General features: G+C 41.6%; 1 protein-coding gene across 4 annotated transcripts in view; it reads right to left on the bottom strand.

Moving 5' to 3' along the window:
- Nucleotides 1-12306: 12306 nt before the first annotated feature.
- The window catches only part of LOC124796439 (segmentation protein cap'n'collar), a 423990-nt gene continuing 421845 nt past the window's right edge, over nt 12307-14451 (bottom strand). For all 4 annotated transcript variants that reach the window (XM_047260634.1, XM_047260635.1, XM_047260633.1 and 1 more), the window contains exon 15: nt 12307-14351. In XM_047260634.1, the coding sequence (XP_047116590.1) occupies nt 14181-14351 (171 nt within the window). In that variant the 3' untranslated portion in view covers nt 12307-14180. The remainder of the gene's footprint in view (nt 14352-14451) is intronic.

Below are 14451 nucleotides of genomic sequence, written 5' to 3'. Positions count from 1 at the left end.
AAAGTGACTAAAAGCAGACTTCAGAGTACCTGATGGCTCAACACAAAAGTTTTGTCTCAAGTACAGATAGTGTTGAGGATCAGTGGACAACGTTCAAAACCATCGTACAATATGTGTTAGATGAGTATGTGCCAAGCAAGATCGTAAGAGATGGAAAAGAGCCACCGTGGTACAACAACCAAGTTAGAAAACTGCTGCACAAGCAAAGGGAACTTCACAGCAAACATAAACATAGCCAAAGCCTTGCAGACAAACAAAAATTATGCGAAGCGAAATGTAGTGTGAGGAGGGCTATGTGAGAGGCGTTCAATGAATTCGAAAGTAAAGTTCTACATACTGACTTGGCAGAAAATCCTAAGAAATTTTGGTCTTATGTCAATGCGGTAGGTGGATCGAAACAAAATGTCCAGACACTCTGTGACCAAAATGGTACTGAAACAGAGGATGACAGACTAAAGGCTGAAATACTAAATGTCTTTTTCCAAAGCTATTTCACAGAGGAAGACTGCACTGTAGTTCCTTCTCTAGAGTGTCGCACAGATGACAAAATGGTAGATATCGTAATAGATGATGGAGGGATAGAGAAACAATTAAAATCACTCAAAAGAGGAAAGGCCGCTGGACCTGATGGGATACCAGTTCGATTTTACACAGAGTAGGCGAAGGAACTTGCCCCTCTTCTTGCAGCAGTGTACCGTAGGTCTCTAGAAGAGTGTAGCGTTCCAAAGGATTGGAAAAGGGCACAGGTCATCCTTGTTTCCAAAAAGGGACGTTGAACAGATGTGCAGAACTATAGACCTATATCTCTAACGTCTATCAGTTGTAGAATTTTGGAACATGTACTATGTTCGAGTATAATGACTTTTCTGGAGACTAGAAATCTACTCTGTAGGAATCAGCATGGGTTTCGAAAAAGACGATCGTGTGAAACCCAGCTCGTGCTATTCGTCCACGAGACTCAGAGGGCCATAGACACGGGTTCACAGGTAGATGCCGTGTTTCTTGACTTCCGCAAGGCGTTAGATACTGTTCCCCACAGTCGTTTAATGAACAAAGTAAGAGCATATGGACTATCAGACCAATTGTGTGATTGGATTGAAGAGTTCCTAGATAACAGAATGCAGCATGTCATTCTCAATGGAGAGAAGTCTTCTGAAGTAAGAGTGATTTCAGGTGTGCTGCAGGGGAGTGTCGCAGGACCGCTGCTATTCACAATATACGTAAATGACCTTGTGAATGACATCGGAAGTTCACTGAGGCTTTTTGGGGATGATGCTGTGGTATATTGAGAGGTTGTAACAATGGAAAATTGTACTGAAATGCAGGAGGATCTGCAGCGAATTGACGCATGGTGCAGGGAATGGCAATTGAATTTCAATGTAGACAAGTGTAATGTGCTGCGAATACATAGAAAAATAGATCCCTTATCATTTAGCTACAATATAGCAGGTCAGCAACTGAAAGCAGTTAATTCCATAAATTATCTGGGAGTACGCATTAGGAGTGATTTAAAATGGAATGATATTATAAAATTGATCGTCGGTAAAGCAGATACCAGACTGAGATTCATTGGAAGAATCCTAAGGAAGTGCAATCCGAAAACAAAGGAAGTAGGTTACAGTACGCTTGTTTGCCCACTGCTTGAATACTGCTCAGCAGTGTGGGATCCGTACCAGATAGGAATGATAGAAGAGATAGAGAAGATCCAATGGAGAGCAGTGCACTTCGTTACAGGATCATTTAGCAATCACGAAAGTGTTACGGAGATGATAGATAAACTCCAGTGGAAGACTCTGCAGGAGAGACGCTCAGTAGCTCGTTATGGGCTTTTGTTGAAGTTTCGAGAACATACCTTCACTGAGGAGTCAAGCAATATATTGCTCCCTCCTACGTATATCTCGCGAAGAGACCATGAGGATGAAATCAGAGAGATTAGAGCCCACACAGAGGCATACCGACAATCCTTCTTTCCACGAACAATACGAGACTGGAATAGAAGGGAGAACTGATAGAGGTACTCAAGGTACCCTCCGCCACACACTGTCAGGTGGCTTGCAGAGTATGGATGTAGATTGAACACCTCCGATTTTTTATCCCGACCTGATCTGATTGAATAGCAGCCCAATATTTATTATTAACATGACCGTGAACCTAATGGGGCTGGTAATCGGAATTGACTGCTACGGAAGTTGTTACTTTCCGGTTCGTCCTGTTCAGTACTATAATACTGAATGTCTGGTAAAGGAACACCAACACAGTTTTACTAATTGCGAACTTATATTCTTCTCAAAACACAAAAAGGAGATAGCCACTGCCTTCGTCATACATATCTAATTACGGCTAATCTCAGCACAGGCTTTCTTCATTTTCCATTATCGTCACATGCTATTCCATCACTGCATCCAACACTGCAATCCAAGGTAATGCCGGTGCGGTAGACGCGAAACCAAATATCGGTATTAGTAACGTCACTGATCACTTTCGTAATGATACTTTTCCACTTTCTCGGTATTACTCTATTACATAGGGGTCTAACCACGGCGATGGCGACACCCTTCTCCGTTAAAGACCCTATTTCAACAATGGCCTTCACACACACACTACTCCTGCCAACCACTCTGGCACAACTCGACACTCGCTCTCTCAACACGACACAATCGATTGTTCATCCTATCGACCTGTGCCAAGTGCAAAGTCATAGTAAGGGCCTATGGACCCCTTACAAGAAGTAGATGTAGATATCTCTGAATTCTAATTTCTAGGATGTTTATGCTAAATTCTTATACTAATTACTGTTTAAACAAATGATTATATTGTTATTATATTAAAATACTTTATGTATTTTATTGTAATTAAACAGTTCATTATTATTAATATATTAAAAATTTTATTTTACATCATTGTTGTTATTGTTAAAATCGTAGCCATCTGTGGCTCATTAAAGATGTGGGCGATGGAAAATTATATTTGGATGGGGATGAGGTGGAAACAAAAAGAATGTGTTACTCCTCCCTCACCAGTTTGAATCCTGAATCAGTGTCTGGTGCCAGTTGTTGCTGTTGGGAAGTGGGGATAAACAAGATACAAACTACATCTTATCGGGAAGGGGAAAGCTAAATTAGCTAAAGAAATGGCTGAAAATATATAAGTGAGAGGGTACAGCTACCAATTCCAGTGATTACAGGTGTGACAGGAAAGACTTCTGGACTTCATTCACATAGACCACTTTAAAAGAAATCCAGATAGCTTAGGTGCTGCAAAAAAAAAAAGAATTTTTTTCCAGTGAGCTTGCAGTGATGCATCAGAATGTTAGTGCACAGAAAAAAAGGGTTAATGAATTTCTAATCTATTTTCACAATCTAGAATGTCCAAAGCAAATTGATGTATTATGTCTGTCTGCGTACCATGTAAATTGAGGCACCATATGTTAAACAAAAAGGACTATAAATTAGCAGCCTGTTTTTCTATGAAAAATATAAGGTTGTCATGTACATTAAAAATAACAAGTTAAAACCTACTGGAACCTGTAATTTCTGCTCAGATCAACAATTTGGAAGCTTGTGGTTGTGAATTGCTTCTAACAGAATAGCCAGTCATTACTGTAGTACTGTGTAGAAATTAGATTCCCACTGGAAAATATTCTTAAACAGGTTTGAGTCATTATTATGCCACCTGATAGGCAAAAGAAAGCAAATGATTAGTCTGTGCAGATTTTAATATTACTACTTTGAAATATTTGGATAAAAGAAACAATATGGAAATTTCACTTACTACAGAGGGGTCCAGAAAAATGTAGACACTCTTTGATAGTTAATATTATTGGAGCAAAAGGACACATTTTTGCAATTTTACACTGTATTGTAGTCCATTGTTTTCTCAATAGATCTTGGTGCTGATCAAGCGTATGATGAATTCTGAGGGTCGCAAAGTGGAAAGTGTACATTCCAAGATCACTGCATACTATGAACAAGGACGACCTGGATTGAAGGATGGAGTACTGCCAGTGGTTTGAAGATATGCTTCATGGGGATGAATGGTTTGCAGGCATGATTATCTGGACTGACAAGGTGCTATTCAGACTGAGTGGTACTGTCAACAGCCATAACTGCATGTAGTGGCCTCAAACATGTTAATCCATCAGGTGTTAATGTGCGGTGTGATCAGTCTTTGCGCAGTTTGTTTTTGCCCATTCCTCTCTGAAGGTGCTGCAACTGGTGAGGTTTACCCTGAGGTGGTGCTCCACCTCACTGCCAAAGAGATGTCATTGTCTACTTGGATGAAAATCTACCTGGACCACGGATAAGTTGAAGAGTACCCGCCGCGGTCGCCCGACCTCATGCCTCTTGACTTGGGGCCTTCAAAAATGAAGTTTATCAACAGAAACCAGCTACTCTGAATGAATTACGGGAAACCATCATGGTGTCCTGTGTGGCTATCACACTGGCAACACTGACAGCTGTAGTTTATTCAACAGTTCAGTGGTACCAACACTGTCTGGCTGCTAATGGGGGTCACTTTGAACACGTGAAATAATTTTCCCCCCTTGCAAGAATTGTAATGGTATGTCATTTTGTTCCATTAATATTGACTATAAAAGGGTGCCTACATTTTCCTAGACCCTTCTGTATTTATAATCTGAGTTCTGTTATTAATTTTCCCATGAGAATTAAACAGAAATGCACTACACTAATATACAAAAAGTTGTAGATGAAGACTTAATCAATTATAGAAATGTTTATCCAGCAGTGAATGCATCTCTGACCTTGATGCACAAGCTACTCTAAATAAGTACAAAGAAATGATGTCATTGAAAACAAATTAATTAATGAACATACAACAGAAAGTTTCAAGGCAGTTGTTACCTGATGTCCAGGATCGTGTTTTTCAAAAGAATTGTGTTATTTAACAAAGATGGCAACAAATTATGATTAATGTGCTGAAAGGACATTAAAACTATGAAGATTGTGCATTTACAATTCAGAACATACTTATTCTTGAAGGAGTGGCAACATGAATCTCAGAAACAGTTGTACTGGAAGATGCTGAGGTGAAAATAAGTCTTATTTTTGATCAGTCTTTGTATGTGCATGTAAAAGAAGCAAGACAACAGTGGATTTGTGGTAGAAACTGGAATTGCTGACAACTGCAGCAAGAAGGAAATTATTTGCTAAAAGTGAAAAAGTCAGGACATTTTAAAAGTAAGTGCCCTAACAGTGAGGTTAATGATGTCGGACAAGGCAGAATCCCTGATGCCTTCAGTATATTGTTTTCAATTAGTTCTTTTAACAGAAGTGACTTGTGTGTTGACTTGGGTACTACTGTGTATATCATAGAAAATAAAAATTGGATGAAGAATGTAATGAGCCTTGTTAGCATATATAAAATTGTGGAAGCGAATAAGACTGAACTCCTGGTATTATGCTCTGGATAAGTTAATTTAACAATGGAAGTTGGAAAGATATGATACTATATCAAAGTGAAAACGTGTGTGGTCCAGAACTGACAAAAAAATTTATTGTTTGTGAGCAGGCTGACTGAACAAGGAACCTCAGTTGAATTTAGTAGTGATCAAGGTAATATTGTAACAAGAATCAAGAATTGGTTACACCTGCAGATCTAATTAATGGTGTTTATAAGTTTAACATTGACAGGAGAAGTAATTTGTGAGGAGTGGTTACTATGTCTAGCTGACATAGAAGATAAGGTCATTTAAATGCAAAGGATCTTATGAAAATGAAAAATGCAGCTGTTGAAGGAATGGCATATGAAGATGTTAATATTAATGCCAGTAAGCAGAATTGTGTGGTGTGTAATGAAGGCAAGCAAACAAGATAGCCTTTTCTTTCACATGAAGGCAGTAGAGCTATAAAACCTGTGGTGACGGTTGACCGCCAGTAACTTCACCAGTGAAGTGCAGAGTAAATGGTCTTTAGAGACTTGAGATTCTTTGAGTAGTCCTGTCTACGACTTGACTGAGTGATACGTGTGTCACAAATTTCTGCATTGTTTTTCTTGTGTTTTCTGTAATTATATGAACCTTAATAAAAGTGTCTTATCATAATAAGTTGGAGTTTTCTGTGCGTGGTCTGTTGCTATAGCCAAAAAAACCACATTGGTGACCCCGAATCGTGAAAATACATTGCAGTCGCTCGCTGTGTATCACTGGTTTCGCGCCAATAGACAATGTCGCAGCCTCCAGTTTTTCCGGCAGTGCAGGACACCGCAAGTGCAGAATGGACATTTGACTGTGAAGTGCAACACTTTACCCCATGTGCTACTAATACACCAGGAATGTTCGTATCTCTGGTGTTTGCCTCGCCTGGCCGGATGACTCTAACCTCTGCTGGCATACCACACTGGGCGCTGTACACATAGTCGCGGACACCTTCTACGGCATTCTATGCTCGACAGAATGCTCCTCCAACACAAGACCCCAGAAACCCCTCACCCGAGTTTCTACCGCACAACATGGACCACGCGGCTGTCCAGTTTTGAGGTCCACACGCACGGCCGCCCCCTCCTCAGAGCGGCCCACCATTTAACTTGTCCCCCTCCACGCCGGGTGAAGGGACACTCACGCCAACCACACCGGGACATTTAGATGCCTATCCGTCCTGCCGCCCCGTGCACACCTTGGGTGACGCACCTGTCCTGGTTCCGCCCCGTCACTCGGCTCTCAATTGCGATCTCGCGCCTCTAATTGATCCTTACCCGCCTGCCGCACCATGCTCGTCGTGTGGCTGTACAGATTCCATACGCACAAGGACTGGATACCATGTCTCGCCTACATAGCTAACAGATGTTCAACACACCACATCGCCCGTCAATGAGGCACAGTTCGCACCAGTGAACACTGTGCAGAATCCTTGTACTTTTCGTGCCTTTCCTACAGCCCCGCAAGCACTGGCCCCTGCTCATTTTACGAAGCTGCCGCCATTACGACCGGACAACCCAGTGATGTGGTTTACCTTGGTGGACAGCATGTTGGACATACACGGTATTGCGGATGACAGCACTCATTTTGTGTGTTTAGTGAACCACCTGCACGACCACCCTGATCTCATCAGTGACTTGTTGCTGAATCCACCCAAGAGCAACAAATATGCCTCTGCTTGTGCATTACTCACTGAATGCCTCTCTCGTCTGTCAGCCGATACGATCCACAACATAATTTATGACGAGACTTTAGGCGACAGAACACCCTCATAGCTGTGGTGACGCTTGTGTGGGCAGGTCAGTACCGAGATCTTGCTGAACTTAGTGCTCTGGGCATTGTGGTTGGTGAAGCTGCCACAAGAACTACAGTTACATTTGCTTCCACATACCACAGCGCCACTCGAGGATAAACTATGGCTGGCAGACCAGGCATACGCCATTATTCGACACAGCCACCTCCCTCCGCGCAGCACAGTGCCTAATACCGTCGAGGTTGGTAATCCTGTGATTATACTTCCACCGTTGGGCGGTAGAGGCCGGGCACATGCGTATCGCGGACAGCACATGCAACAGCAGCTCTCTAGCAGCCAAGACCTGGAACCGCCAGTGGGTCGGCAACAGCCTCTCCCCACCCTAACCGGGCTAGCACCTGCCCGCCCCGCCTTCCCCTCGCCTGATGCTTCGGCTGGTGGGCTGAGTACAGCTGACTCACGCATATGCTGGTTCCACTCCACTTTCAGGGATGTCACTCGCAACTGTCATCCACCCTGCACGTTCCCAAACGCTGCACGCGAGCTGCAGTAGGCGCCACGGCCCGCGGATACATGCAGGGGCACCCACAGATGTTGCATTCTGTCAGATCCCCCACCTCACGAGGACGTCTGTACGCCTTGGATTTGGGTTTGCGCCGGTATTTTCTCATCGATACCGGAGCAGACGTTAGTGTCATACCTCCCACATTTTCTGTAAAGGACACGACACCAACCAAACTAAACTGTCCCTTTGATCAGCAAATAAGTAGCCACTTCGTGTCGATGGTTTGGCCAAGTTACCTATTGAACTCATAACTGGCAAACAGTTCACTTGGTCCTTCTACGTGGCTGACGTCGATGATCCAGTATTAGGCATTGACTTCCTTTTCCACTTTGGACTGTCTCCAGATCTTCAGTCGGCCGCATTATTGCACCACACCTCGTCCACTCATATTGTATGTTCAGTTGCCTCTTCGGCCCCCCCTCCCCTTCAGCTTCCCGACGACTTTGACACAGCTCCCATCAAGTGCTCTTCACTGGCGGACAGCCTCACAACTTCCATTGCCCAGCTCCAGCCCGAACGCCCTGCAGTCGATGATCTCCGAGCTCACAACCCCGAACTGAACCATGCCATATCGTCAGCTACGCAAGTGCTCACCGAGGCACAATGCCTCGTACAGTGCCTGTCAACGCAGCCACCATCCGACACCGGAGATGCACCTTGTTGAACTTTGTCACCACCGATGCAGACAGCTTCCCCGGCACATAAGGTTAGTGACTCTTGTGTGCTACTGATTCCCATTCACGACGGCCACCAAGTGAGTTTGCCAGACGAGCTGAACACTATCACGAATGGCACGACACACAAAATTGTCATGACAGATGGGCCACCAGTGCACCATATAGCACGCCAACTGCCACCACATGAACTACACCTTGCTAAAGCCGCAGTGGAGGAACTTCTACGGGCAGGTATTGCTCGCCCATCGGACAGTAACTCGTCCTCACCCATACATTTAGTCCCCAAAAAGGACAGCACAGTGCGCCTCTGCAACGACTATCGTCACCTCAACATGTGGACGGTATTAGACAATTATCCGATACCTCACATACAAGACTTTGCGCAAGTACTTAGCAGAGCACGCATCTTCAGTGTCTTGGACTGCCGCAAGGCATATTTACAGATACCAATGGAGCAGAGTGACATACCAAAGACAGCAGTGATCACACCTTTCGGCCTTTACGAATTCTGTTACATGTCTTATGGTCTCAAAAATGCGGCCCAAACTTGGTGGCGTTTTATAGACTCACTTCTGTTTAACTGAACATACTGCTATGCATACCTTGATGACATACTAATTTTCTCCCCCTCCGACAGGGAACATGAACTCCACGTGGCCACGATACAGGACTTATTGACACGTATCGGAGTCGCGATCCATAATGACAGGTCACAACTCCGGTGCACTGCTGTCACTTTTCTGGGGTACACCGTCTCCTCGGATGGTATATGCCCCCTGCAGGAGCGGGTTGACTGCATTCTAACATATAAACTACTTTTCAAGTGCCAAAATGTACTAGAACAAATAAAATGTCTATAAAACCCCACACCGTACCGCGTACTTGTGGTGAGACAGTCGCATTTCCTGAAATCCATCACCCATGGCCTCTGGCCTGCTGAGGAGCATTGTAATCCTGGGTCCATGGATAAACCATGAAAATCCAATGCATTACACCACACACATACCTGTGGGCAGATGAGATCCAACGGGCAGGGCCTGCACATTAATGGGAACGGAATGGCTTTGGATCAGCAGGCCCGATCTATTACAGATACTCGCAGAGACAGCCTCTGGTTTTGGCCCGTCATGGAAATCCACTCATGTGACCAGCTATTCATGAACCACAGACAGCATGTTGATGAAATGAAACCATGCTAATCAATCCATGCAACAGATAACTTGTTCAAATACTCTGAGATCAATAATAATGAGGATAGGTAGTGATTGACCGTAATGATGATTGCTGAGCAGCTGACAGGCAAGTAGAAAAGAAAATCACACTCTCACAACTAAATTTTCAGGCATAGTTTTTGTCAGAAAACAAGAGCACACGCACATTCACACAATCAATGAGACACAACTCGGGCACACATGACCACCATATCTGGCTACTGCATCAACAGTCTCTGAGAATCAAATCCAAACAAACCACTCCTCACGCCTCCCTGCCTCTTGTCAGCAGCTGGTTGGGTAGCGGCAAGAAGTGGTGGCAGCCATGCTGCAAGCTGACAGGAGTGGTAGAAAGGGGAGAAGCAGTAGGAATGAGGGAGTAGGGAAGTGGCACATGTACTCAGCTGCATCCAGCCAGCGATGATGCATGACACCTCTGTAAACAAACCATTTCACCAACTGAGACAAAAACGTGATTTTTCCAGTGCTTTTTTTCAAATTTCCCTGACGTGCTTGAAATTCCCTGATATTTCCTTATTTCCAGAACCTGCGGCAACCCTGGAACTGTAGTAGAAAAGACAAGATGCATACTATTAGAAGGTAAACTTGATAAGTGGTTTTGGGCTGATACTGTTAATAGCACAGTATATTTGTGCAATAGATCAGTAAGATAAAGTTTAGGGAATACATTGCCACATGAACCATTAACTGGCAAGAAACCAAACATTAATCACCTCAGGATAAGTGGAAGCAAGGTCATGATGCATTTCCCTACATTTAAGAGAGTAAATTGGGATAAAATGGCAAAAGAAGTGATCATAGGGGGTATAGCAATGCCCCAAAATATTATAGGCTTGATGATTCTGAGGCAAGTGATGTAGTGGTAAGTAGAGATGTGACTAAGATTAAAAATAGTATCCACTTATGTATCCTGCACAGTTCCACTTTCTGAGGTTTGTCATGAGGCCATTTACTTAAGAAATTTATTGCGTCAGTTGATAAGACTATGGCAAGCCTGTAACTTTATCTAATGATAGTCAGAGAGCATTAACTTTGTCTGTTGATCCATCAAACCATAAAAGATCAAAGCATGCTTACGTTAGACATCATTATATAATGGAAGTTGTGTCTGGCTATGCCAGCAGATACAATGACAGAAGGATCAAGTAAAGAAATACATTGTGAAGTTCTAAATAGTGTGAGTTAAGGCACCAGTTGTTTTGAAGTGGAGGTGTTGAATTTAGTCAAAAGCATTCAAATAAATATCTGTAGATTCATGTGAACCATGATCTTTGTATTTTGTTGCTTTTATGTAAAAGTGTCTTGCTTTGCTTTGTCTTGGTACGTGTCCATCTGTCTACATGCCAATGTGTACCTACTATAGTGTCATATCTTCTTGTGCCTCACACTTTGTTTATGTTTTAGTACGCCATGCATCACTCAGTGCAGTATAATGTGCAAGTTTCTTTTAACCTGAAGTGTGACGTATTTACCACACACACACACACACACACACACACACACACACACACACACACACACGCACACACACACAATTCCCACAGAGTCTCTGGCTGCCGAGGCCAGACTGCGAGCAGCAAAACATGATAGGAGAAGCAAACTGGGTGGTGGGGATAAGGAGGTGCCTGGGGGAGGGATAGCAGGTTATGGGTGGGAGACAGTAAAGCGCTGCCTGTGGGAGCATGCAGGGATGAGGTGGGGAGAGGATAGGGCAGCTAGGTACAGTTGGAAGGTTAGATGGAGGGAAGAGAGGAGGGGGAGGGGAAAGGGGCAGCAGAAAAGGAGAAAAGTAAAAATACTGTGGGTGCACTGATGGAACAGAAGGCAGTGTAGTGCTGGGATGGGAACAGGGAATGGGATAGGTGGGTTAGTCATTGTCCTTTACCCAGTTATCTCCTTCCCTGTTCCCATTCTAGCACAACTCTGTTCCACCAATGCACCCACAGTCTTTTTACTTCTCTGTTTTCCCCTGTTGCCCCCCTCCCCCTTACCCTGTGTGTGTGTGTGTGTGTGTGTGTGTGTGTGTGTGTGTGTAGTCTAATTCTGATGAAGGCCTGTTAGGCTGAAAGCTCTGTTTAATAGTCTTTTTGTTGTGCCTATCTGCGACTCAGCACCTCCACTATATGATGAGTAGCAACCATCCTTTTCATGATATTAGCAGATAAAGACAGTGATCTTAACATGAAATTGAAACCTTTTCTGATTGAAAAATGTTAATATTCATTCAATAAATTTTAAGACACTGCTTGTAATATGAACCAGTAGCTTATCATCTGTAAAGAAATGAATAGTAAGTTGCAACAGTTGTAGTTTTGTAAGTGTAATTACTGTAATACTATTATCTCAGACTTTTGCAAAAGCCATCATTATGATAGCTCCATGCAAACAAAATGTAATTAGATAAATTTTCTTGGAGATTTAATGTGCGTTGCCAAACTTTTCTTCTCTCCATTCATGTCTGCTAAGCAAGAAATTCTTTTTCTTCTTGCTTGTGAACACCTGAAAACTGGTAATACAGTAGAAAAAGCAAAAACTATATACTGTTTTGTTTTGTTTACTTTGTCACAGCCACAGTCATGAGATTACACTGGGTTCCAAGTAAAGCAAATGTCCAGTGTAGGTATAAAGTGACAAGAAACAATGTATAAAACTCACTTTTTTTATTTTAAATGACATTCAAAGAGAGATATACAATGTGTGTTAATGATTCACACAGGTAGTCCACTATCTTTCCATATTTTTACCATAAAGAAACCCAGTGAGCTAAGAATTTAAATGCACTAATAAATATTTGGAAGTTGTTATGAAGTGTTGAAAGCACTTGGTACTTTACTTTACAGCAATTAGTCCTAATGTTTTAAGAACATAAAACAATATCTGCATAGCAGTATGCATTCACAAGAAATTTTACCAACTGAATCGGACATAATGTTGTGCAACACACAGAAAGGAAAAAAAGAACTCTTCTCTGCACATGTGGATTTCCAAAGAACAGTACTAGCATGTATGCTTTACATTCTGACATGATACAGGTAGAGCAGCTGCTCTATTTTACAATACTGATATCAAAACATGATGTCAACTGCCTAAGAATTACTCTCTATTCTTTATAAAATATGAAATGTACACATATCTGCATTAATTAAATTGTATATACATTGAGATAAATGACCTAGCCGTATGATCCCATTTAATGAGTTATATAAAAATAATTGTATATTCACACTTTTATTAAATTTATTTGTAAACTCTATTGCCACCAGGGGACAATACAGACCAGTAAATAACTTTCCTTTCTGTTTAAAAAAAAGTCTCAAAAGCACTATGTGTTTTGTAAGTATAAAAGGTGAGCATGATTGAAGCAATGTATATTAAGGCCTTTGTGTTAGCTGAGCTACTTTGCTATTCCTTAGTTTCAAGATTACCTAATATTCTCAACAAAACTGAATCACAAGAAATCTTAAAACATATTAAAACTATATGTACTGAATGAAGTGAGTTCACAGCCTCACATACACACTACTAATAAAAATCACTGAACATCAGTACTGACATCATCAATGGACATAACGTACTATGGGTTTTTGTAAACTTTTTAAATTTCTAAATAGCACAGAGTAACAAACTGAAAATCAGTATGTTTCATCATGAATCTTTATTATTTAAATAGTATTTCACTAAATTGCACTGTGATATTCTTCAAATAAACTTTATAGTATAAGAAACTAGTCTCAAGAAAAATTTAAATTTTAAAGAAGGCACAATATTTTATTCACTAGCTCTGTCCTCCACAATTTTCTGTACACTCACTTCAGTTGTTTTAAAAGACAATATTTGCCCAGATGCTTTTCTCTTATTCAGAATTCACTTCAAAATTGTTCTTAAAAGTATAGCTTATCGAAGAATATTAATGAAAATTGTACATAAAAATATATTAAAATACTTAATGCTAAGTTTCTAACAGAAATGTTAAATGCCATTATAAAAAGAGCAATAATGGATGCCAACAAGCACTATAATTCTCGCATATCATACAGTAAAATTCACTCCTATTTAAAAAGGTATTAGTTTTAATTCCCACTTTTGGTCTAAAAAAAAATATGCAGTTTTAGTTACCAATAATTTACCTTTTTACACATGCACACTTAATTTTTCACCAATCTAGGCTTGTAACATTTTCCACTGATTGCAATCCCATATTCATATTGTCACTATATTTGTATGTAACCATCAATAACATTGGCGACTCACTCTTCACGATGTCTGATATATTTGTACAGGCACAACCTTGAATATACAACTCTATTTTGTATAGTACAGTCCGATTTGAAATGTCTCTATTTTTTCCAATAACACCACTTGTCATGTGAGATCTCAATTACAGTTACAGATTTACTTTCAGAAACACAATGAATCACAAGATAAACAGGCATCTGTGAATTTGCACCTGCTCCAGTGTCCAATTTTGAAGTTGTCACGCTTCTGATCTGAGCAGGTTTGAGCTTACAGCAACATGAGGTCACTCCTTTTCTTCCTCACGCTTCCTGCACGAAGCAGCAGCAGTGGTGGCTTCAGGGTCCAGGAAGGCAGTTGCATTTGCTCGAGGCACTAACAGTACTGTGCCGTCTGCAGACTGCTGAAGGCTGTATTCACACATTGAATACTGGTTGCCATCAGGATCCCGCAGTTGCTACAATCAGAACAAGCAGATTTTATTTATAAACACCTAAAAATATTCAGCTGGGAAGAATAATTCAAGCAAAAACTGTATGTATAATGGTTTCAAGATT

This window comes from Schistocerca piceifrons, chromosome 4, assembly GCF_021461385.2.
Source record: "Schistocerca piceifrons isolate TAMUIC-IGC-003096 chromosome 4, iqSchPice1.1, whole genome shotgun sequence".
NCBI lineage: Eukaryota > Metazoa > Arthropoda > Insecta > Orthoptera > Acrididae > Schistocerca > Schistocerca piceifrons.
Note: the sequence above shows the minus strand (reverse complement) of the source record. Positions and strands in the feature narration are given on the sequence as shown.